Source organism: Seriola aureovittata, chromosome 19 (genome assembly GCF_021018895.1).
Source record: "Seriola aureovittata isolate HTS-2021-v1 ecotype China chromosome 19, ASM2101889v1, whole genome shotgun sequence".
Lineage (NCBI taxonomy): Eukaryota > Metazoa > Chordata > Actinopteri > Carangiformes > Carangidae > Seriola > Seriola aureovittata.
In genome coordinates this window covers 15,152,760-15,177,837 of record NC_079382.1, presented here as the reverse complement: position 1 = coordinate 15,177,837, position 25,078 = coordinate 15,152,760, and the positions used below count along the sequence as shown (strand labels likewise).

Below are 25,078 nucleotides of genomic sequence, written 5' to 3'. Positions count from 1 at the left end.
GAGAAAAGTACAGGGCTGGTTGCCAAAAAGATCATACAATGAATGAGCTAATTGGTCAATTTTGCAAATTCTCAGTTTATTCTGTGAGATTCATGCACTGTAACACCATGATATTGACTCTTGTGTAGTTTGATTTAACAGTTGCTCTTATTTATAAGAAGTTTGGATGTGAATTTCAAACAAAACATCATGAAACAGAAGACAATTATAGACTGCGTTGTTGTATTTTATTGAGTTTTTTTTACTCTTGCAGGAAAGTGAGTTTCAGTAAAATGTAACATGTTCAGTGTTTGTACACAATAAACCATCTACATTAAAACGATACAACAGGTGTTTCTGTTAAATTCATTGTTATAAATATGGTTAAAGAGCTAATTGTCCATACTCCTTCCAAGCATGTGTTCTGAACAGATGGTAGTGTTTCATATGGACTTATGCCTCTGAGAGGGTTCCTCATTGTTGGAAGGGAAACAGAAGGTCAAGCTCAAGCCTTCCTTGACTAATTTTCATATAGGCTTGTGCCTCCTCTGAAGCTTGCTGCAGGAAACCATAAGCAGTGTTATTGAACTGGTCAACTACATAAATGAACATGTCCATAATGTACTCAAATGCATTGCTGAGCGGTTCCATATTTAAGGCAGAGCTCTGGTCAATAACATTCTTTATGACTGTGAGAAGTTCAAGATAGATGATATTGATGTTGATGAACAATGCATCTAAATAGTCAGATTGGACAGAGTCAACAAACTCCTGTGATTTCTCAACAATAGCCTTTAGGGTCTCACCTATCTTTACTAACATTGTGTCAAGACTCTCCATATTTTCAACAAAGTCCACCAGTTCATCAAACATTTTCCTGAAGCTTGTTTTGAACTGATCCAAGATCTGGGCTCCATTGATCGCATCACCAATTGGCATGCGAAGTTTCATGCTGCTGATCTTCTCAACAAAGGCATTATAGTAGACTTCTATATTTTCATAGATGATGTTGGTGATTACATCTAGCATAGCTGCAACACTGCTGGTGAGCTTCTTCAGGACCTCAGGCAGAGTGGTCATCTCATCAGACCTAGGCAGTTTGAACCGGGTCTCCCTCAAGAACTTGATGACTGCATCCAGGAAGACCTGGACAGTCTTCTGGTATTCGACAATGATGTTCCTGAAGAAGATTGACAACTGGCTCATTTGACTGTCGTAACTGATTGCAGCATTATAGGCCTCGGTGATGCGGGTAACAACAGAGTTTTTTAACACGTCCATGTTCCTTGTGATCAGGTACTTGTCCGCAAACATTTTGAATGTAGAGATGATGGAAGGGATTCTCATCTTGAGCTCATTCAGCATTACTTTTGGTGCCTCCATATTGTAGGCAATCTGCAGGTTCATCTTATTAGCATCCCTTGAAGATGATCTGATGACCAATATGTCAACATCAGAGTCTGGGATAGACTGTTGAACAGAACAAAATAAAACATTATTTTAGATATATTTAGATATTTGTATTTAATTTTCCATTGTTTAAAAAAAGATCATGTTAATGATACTTACAGGATAACGACCATAGACTCTTGCACTAATCTCAGATGGGACTCTGCCATTGAATTGAAGGCCCAGGAAGCCAGTGGAAGGGGTTGATACTGAGGCACTGATGCCATCTCTTCGAGCAGCATACCGGAGATTCACATCGGTGAAAGTAGGACTGGTTATGTCCACATTCAGGGTGTGGCGAGAAACACTGGAAGAGACAACATTTCAAATGAAAAATCCTGACCAATTCTATTCAATATTAAGGAATTTAATTTGTACACATTGAATAAACGGTAAAGATGAGAATCAAGAAAAAGAGTAGTTTGAAAATTTACCTATCATCAGCCTGGCGCTTTCTCCTAAAATATGAAAAAAAAGGAGTTAATTATTATAACCTCGAGAAGCAATTATCAACATATTGTGTGTTTTAATTCAAACAGTGGATGTTACCTCAAGGCCTGGGTAATGATGTGATTGACATCCATGCTCAGGTCACTATGTGTCAGGACAACTTTGCTAATCATGTTCAGAGCTTCGTTCTCGAAGTTTGTAGTAGTCGACGCTATTGAAAGAAATGTTTTTTTCTTAAGATTAAGTGCTCAACATTGTTTTCCACAAAAAACAGATAAATGTGTTTAATTGACTTACCATCCATGTCATATTCCAAGAAGACAATGACAGAGGTTGCAGAGGACTTAAAGATGACTTTGAAGACAGGAGCGTTGCCCTCTACTACAGCTGCAAGGTTTGTGGTGTACAGTGGGCTCACAAACTTGGCATTGGTAGAGATCTTCTGCTTGGCAGCTGTTACGTCAGCAACAGTTTTCTCAAAGATGGTGAGTTCACCCAGGCTGCTTGGCTGAGAGATATCAATCTCAATATCCGCAGTCAAGGAAGACATTGGTGTAAAGTCAATGGTTACCTGGGCAATATGTTTCCCAATGGTGTTGAAATTGAACAGGTTTGCCTCATTGTTGCCAATATATTTCAGCACTGCATACACGTGGCTCAGGGAAGCATCAACAGCAAGATTCTCATTTACGTCCAAGCCAATGAGTTTGTTGGTGCCATAGTTAAGTTTGGCATCTGCAATAATCTTGGAGGTGGAGCGTAGGCCAATATTATTCAGGTACAGATTAACCTCATTATCCAGGACTCCCATAATGGGATAGTCCTCAAGCACAGTACCATCCATGTTTACTCTGGTGGATGACTCCATGGAAATGTACTCAAAGGTTCCCTCCAGCTTCAGACTGTGGTCAGCCTCAGCCTTTCCAATAGCCTTGATCATAGGGATGTTGAAATCAGCCCTCATCCTCAAGGTGGAGACAGCATTTGCTTTGGTTTTGGTGTCTGCAACCAAATTTTGATTTACTTCCAGATGGAGTATAGGCAGGGCAATCTTTGCATTAGTAGCCACAGAGACTGTAGGTTCAAATGTTTCAGTACTCATACTGATGGTGCTGTCATGAGTGCCTTCAATGTGACGATTTTCAAGGGACAGGGAATTGGCCAACTTGATTCCTCTCTTGGTGGTCAGGCTGGTGGTGCCATCCAGTTTGGCTTGTAGACCCTCAAACACAGAGGCTGTGGTAGCTCCCAGACGGAACACAAGGTCATCCTCAGTATACAGTTGAGCATTGACATTGAGATTGATAATTGCAGACTTGAAGGACAGTTCTGTGATCAGGTTACCCACAGAGGGAATCTGGATCAGACCCATCATATCAACAAGCGGAGCACTCTGGCTTTTTTGGTAAACAATCTTGGCATCTACATCAACAGTCTGCTCAGTGGTAGTTAAAATGTTCTTCAGTCCAGTCTGCTCATACAAATTCAGATTACTAATAGCTGGAGTACGGAAGTCAACAAAAGGCAGATCAATCTCAGGAATGCTGATGGGGAATGTCAGGAAGTCAACATTGGCCTCACCATCAAAAGCGACGAAGATGCCAGCCTCATTTTCATTGTTGTCAACAGTGAAGTTGTAGAATATTTTGTACTGATTAAGGCGAGCTAGAGCTACTGTGTTCATCTGTTGGCTATCGGGTTTCAAGATGGCTGAGTAATCATTCTGCAAATCTATCTTAGCAGTCAGAGTTTCAAAAATGTTGACCTTGGCATTTCCTTTGTTTTGGAATTCGAAGACAAACTCAACAGGACGGACTAGAATGTTGATTCCATTGGACAGGACTCCACTGACTGCACCATACAGTTCTGTGTCATGGGTTGCTTTCAGCTCAACCTTCAAATCATAAAGGTTGGCGTGTCCAGATGCCACAAGAAGACTGTTCTTAATGACTGGTGCTTCTGCCTCATTGCGGATATTGAACTTGAAGTAGGTAAAGGTGCCAGATTCAACAACAATTTGCTGTTTCATCTTTAAGATGGTAGAGTCTGTGTCACCATAGAAAGTTAGAGTGATAATGCTGGGAGTGAGTAACAAATTCAACTTGCTCTTGTGGGTGCCATCATCAGCATTAACCTTGCCAGTGCCTGAATTTTCAACTGTTAGGGTGAAAGTGAGGCCTTCTTGGCGAGCGATTGATTTCTGGGTAACAGTGGCCTCACTTCTGACATTGAAAATTGGCAGGTTCACTACATGAGTGTAAGTTGTATCAAGAGAAGCAGACATTCCTCCTTCCATAGCAATAAAGGCTGTGTTCATAAAGTCAGCAGTGTAAGGTATAGTGGCAACCTTGACTGCAGTCTTGGCTTGGGCCTGGCCTGATAGGCCATAGAGAGTTACAGATGCCTGATGTTCAACTCGAAGAGCCAAATGCTGGAACTTCAGAGTTTCAGCTACAACAACACGACTCATTTTTGGGATTGCAATCCGGGCAGTGGACTCAAGTTTGTAATTAAGAAATTCAAAACTTGGAGATGTGGCCTGGGAGGTAAGGGCTCCAGTGAACTTAGGTGTCATTTCATTCTCAGTGGAGTTTTGGAACTCAGCAGACGTCTTGACGGTGTAGATGGGAGTGAGGAATTTGATCTCACCATAGATTTTACCAAAGCATGGGACCATGATCTCACTTGGAATGGTTGGTAGTTTGATCTCAGGAACCTGAAGAGACTTGACAAGCTTTTCTATGGGAACTTGGGGGATGGAAGGGAATGACATCTCAGAAAGAGTGATTTCTGGGAAGGTTATGTCAGGCATAGTGGGAAGGTAGCTCATGGTCAGGTCTCCAAAGAAAGCATCCACATCAGGCATTTTGATGTCAAAGTTTACAATAAAATCAATAAGTTCAACGATTCTCTGCTTGATCTCATCAATGGAAATTGTAGTGGCTTTTACATTGTAGAAGCCTAGAATGGTGAATTCAGGGATGTCCATCTGTGTTGGGATTTCAAACTGTTCGAGCTTGTCCATGCTGAATGTCATGGAAGGCATAAGAAGATCAGTGAAAGGAATGATGAAGGATGGCATGGTCAACTTGGCTTTCTTCAGTTCCATAATCAGGCCATTGATGATCTGCTGAATCTCACTGATGATTTTTTGCTCAGGTGCCACCGTCTTTATGATGTTAACCATACCGGAGAACATATCAGTGATGATGTTTATTGCACTCATGTAGCACTGTCTCACTGATTCCAGATAAAGCTCAGTCACAAATTTGACGTCCAGATTTGTAATTTCCTGTTTTACAAATTCAGCAGATCTCTTGAGGTTATCCAGCACAACCTCGTCAATGATATCCTTTACAGATTTTATAATTTCTGCAATTTTGATTTCTCTCAGCTGTTCCATTAAGTCTCTAACAGAGGATAAGACAACATTGACAAAATTTCTTGTTGCTTCAAGTTTCTGGGGGATTTCAAGAGCCTTGATCAGATGATTCAGGTAAGATGTGTACTCCGCAATAATTTGATTGGCGTAATCCACAAAGTCATTGTAATTCAGTGAGTTAAGCCTTTGCACAATAGTTTCAATGTACACATTCAGTTGTTGAATTATATCCTTGACCTCAGTTGATTTCAAGTAGTTGGTAGCACTCTTGAAGACTTGCATGAATTTGGTAGGTATGTCTGCGTCCCTCACCATCTTGACTGCAGCACTGATGGTTTCCTCAATTCTGAACTTCTTGATGAGCTCCACAGCCTTTTCCAAGACAGCTTGAACCTTTTTGTCAGCCTCAAACTTTACAATCATCTCTCTCATCTTGGCATAGAATGTGTTGATCTTACCTAGGATGTCAAGGTCCTCTATCATTTTCCTAATATAATGTGTTATATCAGTGAGAATGTCTGTGGGAATCTGACTAACTAGTTCCTCAATGTAAGCTTTGAAATTGATAGATGAAATGAAGCTCTTCATCTCTGCAGCAAAGGTCTGCATGTCAAAGGTCTCAATTACTCCTTTCACATCACTCATGATTGTTTGTAGTTTAGCCTTAATTTCATACTTGGCATCGATGTCATACAGGAATGCAATGCTGCTGTCCTTCAATTTTTCCAAATCAATCTGCTGGACCATTTCTCTTATGGTATCAATCACATACACGACCATAGCCCTGATGTCATAATCTTCAGTTAAGGCATTCAGCTGTTGCTGGATATTCTGAATGAGGGTTTCAGGGAGGGTGCCGCTAATAATAATCTCCTTCATCATACCAGCAAAGTGTTGGATGTAAACGGTGAGATCAGACAGCAGTTTTTTAACTGTAACCTCCAGGTTTCTCAAAGAGGCCTCCACATCCTCCATGGAGATGGCATATTCTTGGGTAAAATCATTGAGATACTGGTTCAGTTGATTTATCTTGCCTTCTATATTAAGTTGAGAAATTAAGTCATTTATATGCTGGGGGAGAGCCTCAAGTTGAGTCATTATCTCGTCATTGTTGATGTAGTTTTGCAGTGCTTCTGCAATACGCACAACAAAGCCCTTCATGCTTTCCAAGAGGACAGGAAGAGTTTTAATTAGAGGAATCTGAATGATGTGACTGTCTGTGTTCTTGTCATACTTGAGGAAGCCAGAGATGGTGAATTCCTGGTTGTCTGTGGAGTCTGTGTTGAGGACGCTTGTGAGAATGGTGCCAGAAAGCTCAATTCCAGCTCTCTCAGCAGTATTGTAAACACTCATGTCCTGATTGAAGGCATGCTCATTCATTTTGGACTTCATTCTAAAAGTAGTCTTCTGCTCTTGGAATGAGAGAACAGTGTCCATCTTGTTGTCAAATGTTGTCTCAAGGGAAAAACCATTATCTAGAAGCTGCATGACTGATGCTCTGCACTCATGTGAACTAGCAAAAGCCAGGGGTTGTGCTTTAAGGAGGAACTTGCCATAGAGCTGGGCACTGTGCTTTCCATACATGGTGATGTCTCCATCAGCATTAAAGATGGCATCAAGGTTGAAATCAAAAGGAACAATGCTGCAGCGGATGGTGTGATCAAAGCGCATTGCCTGTGAGTTGAAACGGGCATCGTTGGTGATCCTGGCAGCAAGACCGACAACTTCAAGCTCGGTGTTGTGGTTCATGTGAGTTCCCAAGAGTTTTCCAGTGGTGCTGCACTTTGCATTAGCAGTCATATCGGCATAAATTACCTGATAGATGTGTTTGATCTCTTGCTCGCCATAGATAGCTTTCAGGCTTCCGGTCAGGTCCATCTTGTAAAACTCTGCCTGCAGCTGAGCTTCATTAATGAAGTTGGCAGCCAGAACTTTCAGGTTGTTGTTAACATTTGCAGAAGCAGTGTAGGGTTTCAGGTCGATGGTGATATCATGAGCATAAGTGGCATACTCACTTGCTGTGGCTTCAGCCTTTGAGTTAAAGTCAAGGCTAGAAAGAGTAATGATGAGAGTGTTGACATTGTCAACCTTGATGTTCTGCATTGCAGCCTTGTTGGTAATGGATAAAGTAGCTCTTGAAGTGTCAAGCCCAGCATTGAAAGTGTTTTCTAGGGAAAGGGGGCTCTGCAGGGTGGTTGTTCCACTTGTAGTCAACCCGTCCTTGTTCATCCTCAGAATTGCCTTGTGATTAGCCTCATTCTCAAGAAGCTTCATTGAGGCATCACTGTTTACAGCCAGACCATTGGCATCAAGAGAGGCAGTCAGCAGAGAGTAAACCCGGTTTTCAGAGTGGTCTGCATTTGTCTCCATCCTCATGACGACTTCACCGGCACCAGCAGAGGCTTCAGCTTGGTTGCGGATCTTCATGCCAAGAGCAAGTGCATTTGCATCACATTTTAGTGACAGCTTACTGTCTTTGAAGTAAAGCTCAACAACATGTGTCAAGACATCTTCAAAGGCATTGGTGTTGGATACAACTGAGAATTCACCATTGGCAAGGGATGCTGTAAATGTGTTTTGGCCCCTAACAATTGTGGAGTCAAACTGAACAGTAGAATCAATCTTTGCCACTGGCCTGAATGGGAAGATGGTAAAAGACTGGGTGGAAGTGGTCTTGCCGTACATAGGTCCAGCCTTGAACATTCCCTCAAAGTTGTTATCTGCAGAGATTTCTTCAGTATTGATTCCTGCCATACCTGTGTGCTCTAGTGCAAAATTGAGACCAAATGGACTTGTGGCTTCAATCTTGCTGTTTGATCTCAAATTGATTTTGTCAGTGATGGTTACATCCTCAATGATACTAACACTGGCCTCAATGAATTTATGGGCCAAAAAGCTCTTCAACTGTGCCTTAATGGAATCAGTGGTGGACAACATTCCTGAGCCTGAATAAAACACAAAAAGAAAAAAAAGAGACAGTGTGATTAATTTGCTCATTTACAATATACCTAACAGGAATATGCACAGTCAACTAGTTCAGTGTAGTTTTATTGGAAATCACTTAAGCATTGTGATTGAAATTAAGTCATAGGACCAGAAAACTGTGACCAAAAACTGTTCCACCAAGAGTGAACAACACATAATTTTAACTGTGTATTAAGACTAAAATGGATGTGATTGATGTATTAAAGATATAAGAAATCCATTAATAATAATTACTCTGAAATACCTTCAATCTTTATCGAAAGGATTTCAAGTGGGGAGGTTCCTTTCACATCAAACTTTGCTGAGTAGCTTGGAGTTTCCACAACATCTTTGCCAACGGCCATTGAGGCCTCCATGTCATACAGGTTGCTCCTCATCAGAGCGTAAACTTCAGCTTTGCCAAAAAGAGGAATAGACAGAGTAAAGCTCTCAGGGACAACAAGCTCTGGGATGGGGATCTCCATGGAGACAATATCCAGTCCAAACTGGGGTAGAGACACGCTAGGTGTGGTCAAAGCTGGTGGGAAGTTAAGCTCCTCTGTTGACTTTCCTCCAAGAGGGAGAGGGATAACGATGGTGAAGCGCTCATTGTTGAAGAAGTAAATAGCCTTTGCCTCACTGTTAAAATGACAAAAGTAAAATGCATAAATGTTTTGGGAAAATACATAGATAATTTACTGGTTTACCATGGAGTTCATCACACTTACGTATTCAGGAACAGTGTCTCTGGCAGGGAAATCTCAGGCATATCAGGTAGTCTGAAGTTCTGAATGTAAGGGAACTCGGCACCATATTTCTCCATGTAGTTGTTTGCTGCCTACAACAAGACAAGCAATGTTTTTTGTAGGCTTCAAGTTTTAACAAAGATTTAAAGAAACCTGAACCATTAAATCCAAGAGTCATACCTCTACAGACTTCTTGAAGATGTGACGGACTTTCATGTTGGTCTGCCCAACCTGCATGTCAAGAAGTTCGTTGCCATAATTCTGAAATATTTCAGCGTTTGGCAAGATGGTGGTCTCAGTGTTCACATTAGACTTGAGCTCAACCTCAATCTTGTTGGAATCTGCAACAAGAGAGATGAATGATACACAATGAAATTTTGCATTTTTTTCTCAATCAAAATGGAAGGTTTGCAATGAAAAGGTTTGACTTTTATGACTGATATCATAAATGTTTAAAATTGTCATTCTGTCTCATTAAGTCGCATACTTGGGTCTCAAAGTTTAACCATGTTTCTTATGGTGTTACATGTTTCTACAGTTAGAATGTGACCTAGGATTTTATGCACCTGTCTAAGAAGTATTGACTATGAAATTAATTGTTATGTAATATTATGAAAAAGGGTAAAACACATTACCATATTTCAATTCAATTTTCTGCTCAGAGGTGGCGTCCATGAACTTGATTTCACTCTTTAGCTCCATTTCCAATTCTTCATCACGCTTCATGTTAGCTGTGACAGTGGCATCGGTATTGATTGATGGGACAAGAAGCTGGACTTGCAGCATACCTTCCTTCATGGCCTTCAGACTGAAAGATGTATCAGTAAGTCAGTGTCATCTCAATGATTAGGGTGACATTAATGTTTTGTCATGAGGATTTCTTACTTGGCACGGCCAACCAGGGAGAGCTGAGGGATATTCTTGTTTATGAAGTCCAGAGAGACTGAGTGAGTTCCTTTGCCCTTGGTGTTTCCATCAACAACACCCAGCCTGAGTCCAGCCTCCACATCGTAGTCAGGGATCTGGATGTCAGCAGTGATCACATTCTTCCTTCTGTTATATTTCATGATTGCCCTGGCTTCAGTGGGATCTGCACCTGTTGTTGGCCAACCAAGAGATTAATATTACACAACTCAACTGAACTTCAGAGTGGTTCCAAATTGTGCTAATAATAAGATGGAAAGATTTTCAGCATTGTACTGTACCTTCAGCCCTCAGAATGAACTTCACAGAGTCAACCTTCTGCCGTCCCTCTTCTCCCTCCCTGAGGAGCTCGTATGCAACAGTGGCTGTGTACTCAGTGACTTCACCAGTAGGGTGGAGCTCCATAGCAAATCTATTAAGATTAATTTGATATTTCTCAGTTAAATGATTTTATTTGAGCGACTACTATTTGCCCGTGGTTTAAAAACTCTCACTCACTTGCTGTCTCCAGTGAAGGGGAAGTAGGGGGCTGTATCTTGAGAGAAAGCATCAATGTACTGCAGAGCTGTGCAATATTTCATTCCAGCGAAGACGGGAGTGCACTCATTAACATCCACCTTGTCCATCACCATAGGGGGAATGGTCCTCACCTCTGATCCAGTTACTGCCACCAGGGTGTTTCTAAATGTAACGAAGTTAAAATCTGACTTTCTTATGTTTAAATGTGGAGAGGTTGATCACACAGACAAAAAAGCTTTGCACTTCAACTACACACAAATTTGGCTAATGTATTTTCATTGTTGCCTTGTAAAATACCGTTGTCCAATTTATACCTTAGGTTAGCTAATTAACAGTTGCATTACAACCAGTGGTCCAAAGAAGCCTCTGCTTTCATAATATCTGAAAATTCTACTAAGGCTTACGTCATTTTGATGAGCTTTGTAGGCCTCATTGGTGCAGGGATGGTCAGCTTGACATTGTCACGTCCCATGGAGATCTTGGCACTGAGCCCACTCTCATGGAAAATGTTGGTGTGCATCTCTAATCCAGAATTGACATATTCAGGGATGTGGGAGCCAACCTGAGTTACAAACTCAATGCCAGCGGAGGGCATGAAGGTAACTTCGCTCTGTTTAGAAACATGGAGAAATGTCAACAGTTGTGTTGATGCTGCGCAACAGAAAATTTATAGGCAGTATTTAAACACATTTATGGATAATTACCATGTCACGAGCAACCTTAAGTCCACCCTTGATACCAGGGGTGAAAGTACCAGACAGTGCAATCCTCAGAGGAACACCAGTTACAGTAGGCAGGAAGAATTCATTGTCCATGAAGATGTAATGGGCAAAGATTGTGTTGTCAGCATTAGTCATCAAAGCCTTCATTAGCTGTGACAGGAAAAAAACATAAAACACGGATGTAACTCAATAATAAACAATAATAAATAACTAAATATGTCAAACATTTGTAAAGAAAATAACTGTTTTTTACTTACATCACTAGGGAACATCTTGAACATGCTGTCAATCATCATGGCAGCAGAGTACGCCATCTCCTCCATTTCATTGCTCCTCAGATATCCCAGCTCATTTCCCAGAAGTCTCAGATAAACCATTGCCTCAGGAGACTTTGCAGCATTCAGTTCCCTCACCAGTTTGTTGAGGTTGCGTCCAATCTCCCTCATCAAGTTGTGGGATGCCTATGCATATAAATGTCCATACTGTGTTACTAAATTCATGTCCATTTGTAAAAATCCAGCCTCATAATTCCAAAGTAAGATATTTAATCCATGTAATATATGCAAAACAGATTTATCTGAATACCTGTCTCTTCATCCTGTCCTTCTTCATAGCAGGCAGCATATTCTGCAGGATCTCATTGACTCTGAGTGGCATGTTATCAGAGACAAAGTACATTGTCTTCAGGGCAGTGTCAGGGAAGAAGCCATTCTCTCCAAACAGGGCCTCAACAGTTGGCTCAAATCCTTTGCCCTCCATACCGATCTGTGAAGGTAATCATTTTTTCAGTAACAACTAAATTTAAAAATGGTTTCAAAGCACAATTTGGATTACATATCTCAGAATGTTTACCTCCATCATGTCAATTTCATAGCCAAATGCTTTCAGAGTCATTTCAAGCATGAGCTCCTTGGGCAGATAGCTGGTACCCTCAAATATCATGTTGCCCTCTACAGATCCAATTTTGTAGTTGCGAGAGAACTTGATGGGGTCCATAATGGGCCCAATCTCATTACCCTGCAGGGCCTCATGAATCCTCTGTCTCAGTCTGTGGGAAAGCCAAAAAAGAAATGTTACAGTTAAACCAGATGGTGCTCAAATCAGGACACCTGTACTCACTATTTAGCGTATCAGGTGAAACGACAAATTAAAACACATAAATATAAATCTGTTCGCTTTTCACTTACCCTTGGGTCTCAGGCTCCGTTGAGGACAAAATGTTGGTAATGTGGGAGATGACAAAGCTCTTGACTTGTTTGTCCTGCTCATTGGTCAAGGCATTAGCCAGCTGGGCCACTTCATGTGGCTGGGGGTCCTTCATAAGTACCAGGTAGGCGGCAATACGCTTTTGCACGGGGCTGGTGCTGTCCAAAAGCACTTGCATGAGAACCTCTCTGCTCTGTGATCAAAAGAGGTAGATAAAATCAGTATCAGTAACATTAGCAATAATGATCCAAAGAAGTTGTTAAACCAATAAAGTATTCTGACTTGCCTCCTCAGGGACGGGAGTCAGCCTGTACACTTGGATGGCAGCCTGCTGCACAGCCAGGGAAGCTGCAGGTTGGTTCACACACCGAATCACAGCAGATCTTAGTGCAGGACTAGCAGGTACCACAGCTGGAGCCATGTTTCCAATTACCTGGAATCAAAAGTAATCATAATCCTCATTGGGCAGAATCTAAATTCAGCCTTGCTTTAAGAGGTCATTCCAGTGAGGTCTTTTTTATTTAACTGGCAGTTGTGACACATTTCCTCAAACAACCCCCCTTTCAAATGTATATTATGCTTTCCCTGCCTTTTATTATACCAAATGGCAGTTTCTACTGAGCATTCATTTCTTCTTCATTGTTTCTCTCCTCAGTCTGGGTGTAATGCTTTACCTTTCCTTCATTTGGGTTAAATGACCACTAAACAATGGATTCTTCTTTACCGCATTTTTGTATGTCAAGTATGAGTATGAAACAGTATTTTTAGTTTCTAAGTATTTCTTAAATGTCTTTAATACTGACAAATCCAAGGTCAGTGTGCTTTTGTCAATTAACAGTGTCTGAGGGACTGAAGTGCATAGCTAATACATACCCAAACATACAGAATTAACACTTTAACAGAAAATGCATATTATGGAAATAGGAATTTTGTAATTTTGGTTGTATACTTTACATAGAGTCAAAGTATGTGCTTCTGTTTATTAATCTTGTCCTTCATTTCCATTTTGAACCACAGGGTGAGAAACCTACCCTCAGTGTCATGAAAGTGTTGTCCTTGTCACCAGAACAATCACCCAGCTGGGCAGCCATAAACTCAGCCACAGAGTGAATCTCAGGGATCAGTTTTCCTTCAGCTTTGTAAAACCTATAGAAGAGAAAATGGAGAAAAAATCAGTTGAGCTAAAACATTATTTAGCTATTCTTCTGTGTGGAATCAAGTGTGGTTTTACTTCACTCACCTCTTGATAACATTGCTCAGGGCATACATGATGGGCTTGCTGGACTTGTATTTGGCCATCTCAAGCATGTCATTGATCAGGAGGGCAGAGGGATTGGACATGAGTCCCAAAGCAAAAACAGCAGCATCAACCTCGAGTGAAGAGCTTTCTAAAGTCCTGAGAATCTGCATGATAGCACTGCTGCACTCAGGGGTTCCACACTGCGCCAGAACCTGGTAGGTCAGGACACGGGACACAGCAATAGCCTCAGGAATAGCGGGACTCAGGGTCTCAGTCTTCATTCCACGGAACATGGTGACAAGCTTGTGGAAGAGGTGGGCCCTCCTCTCACCCTCGGTCTCGGTCAGATCTGCCAGTTCTCTTAGGAGGTTCAGACCTGCATCTTTATCCTGGACAGCACTCTTGTCCTCAACAGCCTCCATGTGAAGACCCTTGACAATGTCACCTATGATGCATAAGTAACATGGTTATAATGAGTTACCTTTAATGACCACTTTAAAACAATCAACTTTAAATCAAAACAATACAAACTAAACAAAGGAGCTTACTGTGATCAAAGACTCTGTCGTTGTGAGGAGAAACCTGAACCAGAGTCAGCTCTTGCTTCCCAACATTGGTAACTCCATATTCTCCCCTGTTGGAAAATAACAAGGGGTTAAACCTATCACACATCCCTTGTATAAGATACACATGCATAATAGAGCATTTTATAGGGTCTATTGTACGGCTTGACTTACTTGTGTGAGAAGGGAATGAGGATGTGGTTCTCAGTGCAGGAGCCAGAGGTCATGTGTTTCTTCTCATTGTCGAACTTGTAGTTGCAGGTCTGGGAGCTTCTGACCAGCTGAGCAAGAGGGTAGTGCTGAAAACAGACAAATAATGATGTCAGTGTTGTAGATCATATGAAATTGTACCTTTGCACTATTGTTATTTCAGATACCCATAAGTCTTTTTTTCTTATTTACACAAGCTACAGTGGTTGCTCTCACAATCATAAAATTACATTACTATCATTGTGTACCAGGTGATTTTTGATTTGAGACAGGATACAGCACTAATTTAAAGGTTATCATAAAGCAGGTTTTTTTTTTTATGAACTCTGTTGATTTGAAGTTTAAACATGCCACTTAAAACCAAGTTTGTTCAATGTCTTACCATGCCAGAGATAAGTGCCAGGGGGCTGGTGTAATCTCTCATTGGGACAAATTTGTCACATCTGGACAGATCCCTGTTCAGGCTGATGTCTGTAGCAATGTCCTCTCTCGCGTTTATGGTGTAATAGGTCTTGCACTTGCCATGGATAGTGGGCTAAAATGAAGATGTTACAGATGATTAGAGGAAAAAATATATGTGTATAATGTACTATAGAAATCCATTGCATTCTTTTCAGTAAATACCATAGTATGATTAAATTTGACAGTGGAACTGAAATATTTGTCATGATAGGGATTTTGAGCATTTTCTCTGTAAATCAATGTACCATATTCTTGTTCTTGTCTTCCTCCACCAGAGGTACAGCCAGGGCAGAGATGATACCCCTCTTGATGTTCAGGATGGTTGTTGTCTCACCATCCTCAGGGTACAGTTTAACATCGTACACACCCTCAACCACAACCTTCAGAGGATACCTAAAGGAAAATGTGAGATATTTAAATTTAATTATTTCTGCAATACCTCCAAAAATACCAGATTGAGGATAAGATTTCAATGTAGATAATATTTCACAGCAGTGATTTTCATGAAGTAACATACATTTCCATTTGAGCAGCAAAGGCGTCAGAGCCAGGTGCAGGTCTGAACACAGGGTTGCCCTCTGCGTCCATGTCGACCACCTCACTCAGGCTACAGCCAGTGGTGCGGACGATGAAACTGCAAGTCTGAGGCACTTCAATTTCAACCTGTGAGAAAAGGTAGTAGTTTTATTTCGCTCATGCTCTGAGAAAACAAACAAGCAAACAAACAAACAAACAAACAAACAGACATATGACTTAGGATGATTGTGAAAATGTTTCTCATACCATGCAAAAGGCCCTTGGTCCGTTCTTGAGCGGTGAGGCTCCGTTGATGGCATTCAAAGATTCAGCTTCATATTGGTATTCATACTTGTGTAAAGTCTTGTACCTTTTGGCCACTAGAAAACAAAATCAATGATTACAAGAGAGAAGAGATTTTGTTTGTAAAAGCAATCCATTTACTCCCACAAAAGCATTGTAAATATGTAGACTGGATGTCAACACAAAGATCAACCCTGTTTATGAGTTTAAATTTTGATCACAGCAAGTAGTAACTTACACAGGCAGGCTGGCTGATCTTCATCTTGGGCAACTGTTCAGAATAAAGTCAGATAATTTAGGTTTTTATTAACTATGCAACAGAAAACAATCTGAATGACTGTAGAATTAAATTAAATTAAATGCACCATGGCTACAATATTCATATGTGTAAAATTATTATTGCATGGCTTTACACATGTGTAGATAAAATGTAACTTCTTTTCTTTTACAAATTTATACATGTTATCTTAAAAATGTGTGATAATATACTTTTAAAAGTTTGTAAAAACACACAATTTAGGAAGTATATGATTAAATCATGTATAGCAAAACAGTGAGATAAATTAAAAAATAACTTGTACTGTTAAAATATGTAGTGTTTTTTCCAGAACTACTCACAAGCCAAGGCAGATGTACTAAGGAGCAGCAAAAGGCAGAGCTTTGAGTCCCCCATGACGGGTTTGTTGAAGCTCTCTCCCTTCAAGTTAGCGAGTACTCAGACGAGACTGATGTCTCAGCTTCAACTCAGGGCTTTTATACCCACAGCTGGGCTCTTTCAGAGGATTGGGAGGCACAGACAGTGGTTTGAATGCTCAAAGTCCACCCCACCCTCCTGTGTGGAGGGACAAAGGGAAAAGGTTTGAAATGATACTTCTATCTCAAAGCACAGGCTTACAAAACTGGTCACTGGTGTTAAATATTCAAAATGTCTTATTTTAAATTGCAATAAAAATGCATTTTATGTTGATTTGAATTCATGACTTTGGATAAGTCATTTGAAGTCATTAAAAGCACATTAAAGTTTAGTCTTATCAGATGCTAGTTGTTTTATTATAATTGGCTTATACTCTCTTGGCTTTGCCCAGTTGTCAGTAAAGAGTTATACTTGCAGTTAAATTAATAAGCCATTTATTTAAATGGAATTGTGATTTACTCTTATTCATTGTGAATATTCATATGACAAACTGTTAGAGTAGAGGAGCTTGTCTTGATTTTAAAATCAAGGTAAAATATGTTACATGGACTTAACTTAGGTCACAAGATTTTAAATGCCCGTAATGAAGCAGAGGTTAATATTCTTGAAGTGCTGCTATGATAATGCAGAATCAATCAATGAAGTTGACTGGCCTACAGCTGCAGTGTGAATTAGGTCACTGACAGACACTCATTAGTGAACACTGAGTGATCAAGGCATGCTCCGAACACAAAGTCCCTCCAGATGTGAAAAAGATGATTAACACATCAGCCGCTTTATCTGTTGATGATATCAACTTGGAAAAAAGACAAAGGGACACCTGAAGGCAACATTTCCTCTTTTATGTAAATGCTGGATGTTTCCTTTAGTGTTGGTTTGGTCATTTATTTACTGGTTTATTTAACGGCACAGTTCACATTAATGAACATCATTTTACATGTGCCAAAAGTATACAATATAATACAATATACAATACAATATTGGATAATTTAACATTAATTTAATGATATCTTTAAGTTCATTTATTAAAGACATTACTACACACATTAGTGCTATACTCAGCATTTTAAATGGGACTGTGGCTAATATTTGCACTTCAAATAATCCTAGATATACAACTTACAATATAGTACCTTGTAACAGAGTCAGATGCTTGTCGTTCTGATTCCACTGCCACAAGCCAAAATGAAAACAGAGAAAAACATTTACCAAACTTCAATATGGGCTTGATGATGAACTTCAATCTTCAAAGATTCAAAGGTTAATGCAAAGTTTGATCTGCTGTTTAACTTGGGAATGCAGCCATGTTTTTGGCAGGTACAAAACACTGATAACTTAAGATTGACTGATGTCCTTTAACTTTAAATGATTTAGTCCAAATATAAAGCATATAACCATAGAAAGGTTTGAGAGCGTGCAGGTTTTAAAGACTGCTTAAACTTCTGAATTTCTTTCTTTTGTTCTTTTGTAAATCAATCACATAACTACATCTGAATGTTGTGTAATAGCCTGTTGCAATATATCCCCATCAGCACCTTTTTAGAAGTTTGCCAGATACTGACAGTGTTTGCACTGACAGACATGTACACAGATAGAGTCCAAAGGGAGCTTAAGCCTCTGGACACTTGCGTTTCGTTTGCAATTTAGATAGTTTAGACTCTTATGCAGGATTTCTTTTTGTAATTTCATATTAATGCAGAGGTTTTCATTTTAAAAACAACGTTATTTTCAGTGGGGATTTTAAATTCTCACTCTATTGATTACCCCCTTTTTTTTCACAAGCTGGTGAAATCTGGCAATGGCTGTAGATGAAAAATAAAATCAGAGGAAGAAGATAGAGAGAATGAGAAATAAGAAAAGAAATAAAAACGGTGAAGAAACACAACAAGCCACAATCAGCTGATGATCAGGCCAATTTTGGTCTTGTTACAGTATTTTAAGTCAAAAGTAATTAAAGGATTGCATATAGTCCTTCTGCTGTTGTCCACCCGATGAGGCCGATGAGGGTGATTCTAAACTCTGTGACCCTCACCACAGGAGACACACATGTACAGTCCCCCAGCTGGGCAGTTGTAAGCACTCTTGCCAAATCGATCGTAAAGGTGTAAAGGTCAGCTGTTTAATCAACTGAGATTGCTCATAAGTACTGTTCTACTTTGATATTTATTTAAATTTTAGCCTGAAAAGTACATGTAGCTGCTTGATAAAGCACACAACAAGTTTTAAATTATTTTTATTATATGCTTTATTTAACCAGACTTATATACAGATACAGCAGTGCAGACATTATAACATGTATGCCTTGCTCTGTGTAATCAGTAGTTATCTGTAGTTATCTGTACATTTCTCAACCCTACAGTATGGATTGTTGTGCTAAGTAGTTTACCCAATCTGCAAAGCTTGTCATCAAGCTTTCTGTGCTGCAACTTTAACCAAGATTGTCAAAATGATTCAGTTAGAAAAATATCACATAATGACTGATTATTATTATTGCAAACCATTGCAAAATATAACCTGTGAGGTTATGGATTCCTTATAGACCCGTTTTATTTAAAGGTTTGCCATGTGCATCCAGCCATATGCCTCTGGCACATTATGCACCTCACTGCAATTTGAAAAAGATGCTCAAATGCATCTTCTCAGATGCAAAAAGAACAAAACACTGTAGGTAGGACATGTCATTACCCTGTCTCTGCCCATCTGTGTCTGTACTATCTCCATCAACAAAGAGTGAAATGCCAAAAAGAGTGGTAAATCTTGAAAAAGGACAACTACTAATGTCTTCTTAAAACTAACATCTTTGTTAGAATAATTTAATTAAAACTGGTCACATGTTCGTTACCCTAGAAGGCTCCATTCATGATCTAAATATAAACGAGTGTAATTTAATTTTATATAAATTACTTTACATCTATTGATTTTATCTTCAAATTCAACAAACAAAAATTACCACAGAATGTTCAACTTTTTTGTGAGCTGTAGGTTTTCCCATCTTAGATCTGATGAAAAATTAAATTTACATTTATTCATTTGGCATATGATTTTATCCAAAGCAACTTACAGACACTCAGACCAGGATACAAAAGGAGACCTTGAAGTAAGTACTAAGTACTAAATCTATTCAATAAGACAAATGCAAGGAGATCAGGTGAAATAGTGTGCAGTAAATGTGAGTTTGGCGTGTAGTGGCTGAGAAGGAACATAACCCTGCATAATTGCGTTCAAGTAGATGGGTGCAGACCCAGAAGTCACTCGTAAGCATTTGTGACTTGAATTTGATTCAGGTGGCCATGAGTAGCCAGTGGGGGTCAGTGAGCAGATGAGTGACGTGCCCCTTTAGGTTGATTGAAAACAAGATGTTTTAACTGCTAAGTAGCATACAATTCAGAAGTATCACTAATGTTACAACTGCAGTCTCCACACGCCCTTTGAGCTACAGATGTTTTATGTGACCTTTCCAGTTTGGTTAATAACTTTATGGAAAAGAAAAACAAACATTAATTTTTAGTTGGACGTCCAATATTGTTTTCCTTTCAGTAGTGGCAGAAGTAATCTAGGTGTAGCCCATTTTACAGTCTTGAGTGCCCTATGCTATTGCAATATGCATATTTGTATGTTGCATTGTGTTCACTGAATATGCAATATATGCAATATGCTTAATGTGCAGTCCTGTATTTGATATTCATAAACTGTAGATTGGATCTCATTAAAAAGAAATCTGCAATGATGTTAGCTGCATAATGCAGTTTAGAATACATGCTACCACAGTTTACTGACCTATTAGTCAACCTGATTGAGCAAACATTGGCTGAAAGTCCAGACACAATGAAGTCATGCACAGGGTATCGCTATATCATAGGCAGCCATGTTCACTCATTGTCATATTGTTCTTCAGCCTTATCAGGAACTGACAGATAATACTTAAGACCTACCTAATAAAAGCATCACTGACAGAACCATTGTATGAATTTTATCACGTACAGCAGAGCATACACATAATACATGCATAGATGGTCAACAGAATTGAAAGCTACATTATCTTTATTGCAGAATTATGCCTGTGCATAGCAGCCTTGTCTGAGATAATAAATGTGAGCATTAATCCAAAAGTCAGTGCATTAAAACTACCAACCATAGTTTGGGACAGAAACTTTACATTGGGAAAGTTCACAGAAAACTTTACATTGGGAAAGTTTCTGGCCTTGTGAATATTTTGTTCATAAAGTTATGTGTACTGTCAGTTAAAAAACTATTGTGCAGGAGACATTATTATTGAAAAAATAACTTTTTATATACTTTTGCTATTGTTCCAGGGATTGATTTGATCAGTACTGTTAACCATTCAATTATTTACAGCTTTACAAACAAAAATTAAGTGTAGAAATGTTGCATGTTGCCTGTTGCCTGTTTTGTATGTAAGCAGATGCACACACACACACACAGAAATGAGCCACCTTCCTAGTTGAAAGTCCCATAGCTCAGTGTTTATGATGTACAGGCACAGTATGTTATGTCATTATACATACATACTGTACATACACTGAGGACTTTGAATGCAAAATTGTGCTGTTTTCAACCTTTGTTCGACATCTGAAAGCTTCATTCACTCTATGCCTCCACATTAACTATGTGAGGATAAAAATATAAAAGGAGTGATACAGGAGTGAATGAAACACAAACAGCATCTGAAATTTTGACCCAATGATGGAGCTAGATGAAAGCTCCAAAGTCAAGTCAAGTTATTCTAACTCATGCCATGTGGACCATACCAAATGACAGGAGACATGCCTGGAGACATAGTGTAGCAGGAACCAGCACAGAGGTGGTTCTTACAGGTGTTAATATGTACTATATTAATACTACTGAGTACTCATGTAATGATGTAGTAATGACTACTTAATACTCATGGGTCAGATCTTCAACTTGTTGACGACTGTTAGTCATGATTGATAATGGTCTAGTGATGATTGACTGTTATTTTTGCGCATAATCATTTAGTCTGTGAAAATTATGAAACAGTGAAAAATAGCCATCATAAATTCACAGAGTCCAAGATTCAAATGATTTGTTTTGTCTGAGGAATTTATAGGAAGTCCAATCAGTCCTGCCACTATCAACACAGCACAATAACAAGTGAAGAGGGAGTGCAAAATGAAGAAGATCTTTTGGCAGTCAGTTCTTTAAAAAATCAACCATTTGAAAATGTATTTGTACACAAATACATTATTTTGAAAGTAAATGTTCAGCTGCATTGTTAATGTTCACAGTAATATTTCAGACTTACATACATAAATTATAACATTTATCATGTATCATATTATTTCACATTTACAATACTTGTGTCACACATTTATTTTGGCTTATTTTTTCACTAGAGAAGAGCATTTAAATAAAAACAGATCACTTGAATAAGATTATAAAAGACACTAGTAGAGGGTTGTTAAAATAATACATTTACTGGTGTAATCTGGAGTGGCGACTGTCACCGGGGACAAGGGTGACAGCAGAGCATGAGATAACAAGTCTGGAACCGAGGCAGCGCTTTGGCTGCAAGATGTGACTGTAGGGCAAATGTGAAAGTATCAGAAATTTAACATTTTAATAGCAGACAAGCTCATGAATTTTGGAAGTCCATTTTAGTCTAATAAGTCATCAAATTAATAAATGACATCAAAGACTGTGGCTCGGTGTTGCCAGATGACTATTAGGCTGATAAATGTTAGTCTCACAGCTTCTAATACAAAGTTTCATCATATTCAGTCAGTCTTCAGTGTAAATTCAAATGTGCTGTTCATTCCTACATGCTGATAACAGGAGTCAATGCCTTTTTTAGACCAACCCCTAGCATATGACATAACATTGATTTGAGGTCCAGTAAGCATTTTACTAATTATCAATCACCCATGACATAAATAACCACAACTATTTGTAATCATTCAACTCTTTTGTGTATTACCTTCAGGCAGAAACATTAATGACATGTATTGAAGTCATGCATTCTTTCACTTAACACTCTTATCACTCTAGAAACTTCTAGGAAACTCTACTCAAGTAGTGCAAATACGATAAGCAAGATACAGGTTTTACAGCTTATCAGTTTATCAGCATGCCCACATGATTCTACTGTCTGCAGCCATGATGTACTTTCAAAGCATGTACAAAAGCATGTAACATGTTCAAAAAACTTTGAATCATACTGTACGTGGTGCACAAGACCATGGTCTGCCGGTTAGGGTTAGAGCTTCTGTTATCAATTCGTCCCTGAAAACAGCTGTCTGCTGCTGCTGCTGAAAAAAAGGTTAAAGAGAACAGTGAGAGTGAAAAGAGTGGAGCTAAGGGGAACTGCTGCGTCAGGCAATAATTCTCAGTAGATTCTATGAACAACACATTTCACAGTTGATCCACTGTCAATATAGAAATATTGATTATAGTCGCTTTATTAATAACTAAGTAGAATACAGTAGAAGTCACTGCCAATATCTACTTACTTTTTATAGTAACCCTCCAAAATACCATTTATACAAAAGCAGAGTAGTGTTAAATGAGCTGTGAAGTCAGGTTGAGTACTTTGTGTTGACCCATTCACATTGGTGACAAAGAGGGTTTTATTCCAGGTCCTTGTTTTGATCTAAAAGCGTTTTTCAACTAAGAAAGAGAACATGTGCTCTATGACAAGAAGCTACAGTATTTCTGGGAAATGCTGTCTAAATAAAGAAAAACACCAGCAGCAGCAGTGGTGTTATTTTTATGCATTGTTTTTAGGGTAATTACGTCAAATTATGTCAATGCTTGTCCAGATGGGTCTCCAGTGTTGTGGTGCCACTATCTTGAACCACCTAAACATGTCAACAGGAAAACAAACCAGCTGTTCAGACTCAAGTATGGAAAACATTACATGTGGCTGAAGAAGACTGTGCAGATTATGATAGTGTCCTTATGTTTCAAAGATTGACAATGCACATGCCACACATTAAAACAAATTTAAGAGCATGTTATTGTACCTCAATCAAGTTAAACCTTGATTTCAGTGCAGTGTGTTCCCTAAATATTGACAGAGGACTATAGAGGGGAGCATTGCCCCTCATGCTGTTTAATGTAAAGACAGACAGATCAATATTTGCAGAGCTGCTTTTTTTTAAATGTACATGTATGCCATGTGGGAAGGACAGAGGTCTACAAGTTTTTATGAAGTAAAGTAACACATAGACTTGAACTTCATTTAATCTAATCCTTTCAGACAGAGGGAATGCATTTGTGCAATCAAGTAACCAGAAAATAGCAAATGAAGATTTTTCATTTTCTTGCATACATTTGCTGTGCAGATAGACCGCCAATCCACCTAAAAGCAAGATCCGTAGACTCAGACTGAAGGACAAACTCATTGTCAAACTGTGCTCTTGGGAACCTTCAGTGCAGCAGAAGTTTTATTTCTAGCCCTCCCTGGATCTGTGCCTCGACACAATCCTGCCTCTGAGCTCTGCAGGCAGTTCCTTTGACCTGATTGATGAGGGAAATGTTTTTTTTTATTTTAGCATAAGGCTGCAACAACAAAATGTGAACAATGTGAAGGGGTCTGAAGACTTTCTGAATGTTCTGTATCTGTGTGGATGTATACTGTATCCTATCACATATCTGTGTTTTTGTGGCACTAACAAACAAGACACAATGAAAACAAGCAGTAATGAGATATGACACAGTATGGTACCACTTAATCCAAATACAGAATTCTCTTTAGTAATTGGCTGTGAGGGGACTGTGCCCGTAAACACCCCTAAAGCTTGAACCCTGGAGTTCAAGCTTGAACCCTGGAGTTCAAGCTTTAGATGGGCTGTTAGCGGCCTCTAGTGGATCGTTATGTTTCTGCAGAACAACACAAAAGTTGTATCTCTCCTTCATATACTATTCCTATATAACTACACTGTCTGTTTTGTCTCTAATGTCCATTGTAGTGTTCTTGAGTAAGACTTAATAATGTAATCCTTGCTCACTCACCAGATTAATTTGGTCCACTATCCATTATTTTGGCACTTAGGCCTGCTCAATGCGCTTTTAATTTCAGAAAAGACCCAATTTATTGTACAACATTGTTTCTCTTGGAGGAAAACAGCAACTGTCTTGAAAAACATTTACGGTTCTTTCATAAATAAAATTTTAACTCAAAGTCCATTTACTATCTTTTTCAAGGCTTTCAACTACATTTTGTGGAATTTGCTCTGCTGTCATGGAGACAGCTTTGTGTCGATATTTAATCTCTTTCAATTGAACCATTTTTGTTTCTAAAATATAATAAATAAAATACTATTATTATACAAGTTAGTGTAAAAAGGATTTAGAATCAATATTCAGATCATCAAGGCTCACTTACCAGATTTTTCCAGCGATTTCAACTGCATCTCACAATCTTCATCTGGGAAGAAGCTTTGGGAAAAGCTAGCACGTTGAGTTAAGAAAAAGGCCTATATTTTAACTTAACAACCACCAAATTTCTTAAAAATGTATAAGTCTCTTTAATCATGTTCGGTTTTGGTTGTGACAACCTGATTACAACGTGCATATACAGATTTGTAATATGACTTGTTACTTACCATAACATTTGGAATAATCTGACTTGCAGCCACATAATAGGCTATGTTTTGTTTTTATGTCGTATACAGTCCCTGGAAATGTATAAGGATCCTATAGTACTATTATAAAGAAGTTACAGCAATGCTTTAATCTTCATTCCTCTAGCAACAACAGGCCTGTGTCA

At 39.1% G+C, this 25,078-nt stretch overlaps 1 protein-coding gene across 1 annotated transcript; it reads right to left on the bottom strand.

Annotated features, from left to right (window-relative positions):
- Positions 1 to 55: 55 nt before the first annotated feature.
- Positions 56 to 16,323, bottom strand: apobb.1 (apolipoprotein Bb, tandem duplicate 1). Its single transcript, XM_056363563.1, has 29 exons — positions 16,254 to 16,323; positions 15,874 to 15,906; positions 15,600 to 15,712; positions 15,334 to 15,479; positions 15,062 to 15,209; positions 14,737 to 14,889; positions 14,319 to 14,443; positions 14,130 to 14,215; positions 13,582 to 14,026; positions 13,373 to 13,487; positions 12,628 to 12,774; positions 12,323 to 12,534; positions 11,988 to 12,183; positions 11,721 to 11,900; positions 11,393 to 11,596; positions 11,118 to 11,285; positions 10,818 to 11,023; positions 10,393 to 10,575; positions 10,176 to 10,306; positions 9,856 to 10,066; positions 9,606 to 9,778; positions 9,151 to 9,311; positions 8,953 to 9,062; positions 8,490 to 8,863; positions 2,176 to 8,205; positions 1,978 to 2,089; positions 1,863 to 1,886; positions 1,549 to 1,735; positions 56 to 1,449 (listed from the first exon to the last, which is right to left on the bottom strand). The coding sequence occupies exons 1-29, from the start codon at positions 16,306 to 16,308 to the stop codon at positions 454 to 456; spliced, it is 11,424 nt and encodes a 3,807-aa protein (XP_056219538.1). The 5' UTR covers positions 16,309 to 16,323; the 3' UTR covers positions 56 to 453.
- Positions 16,324 to 25,078: the final 8,755 nt, after the last annotated feature.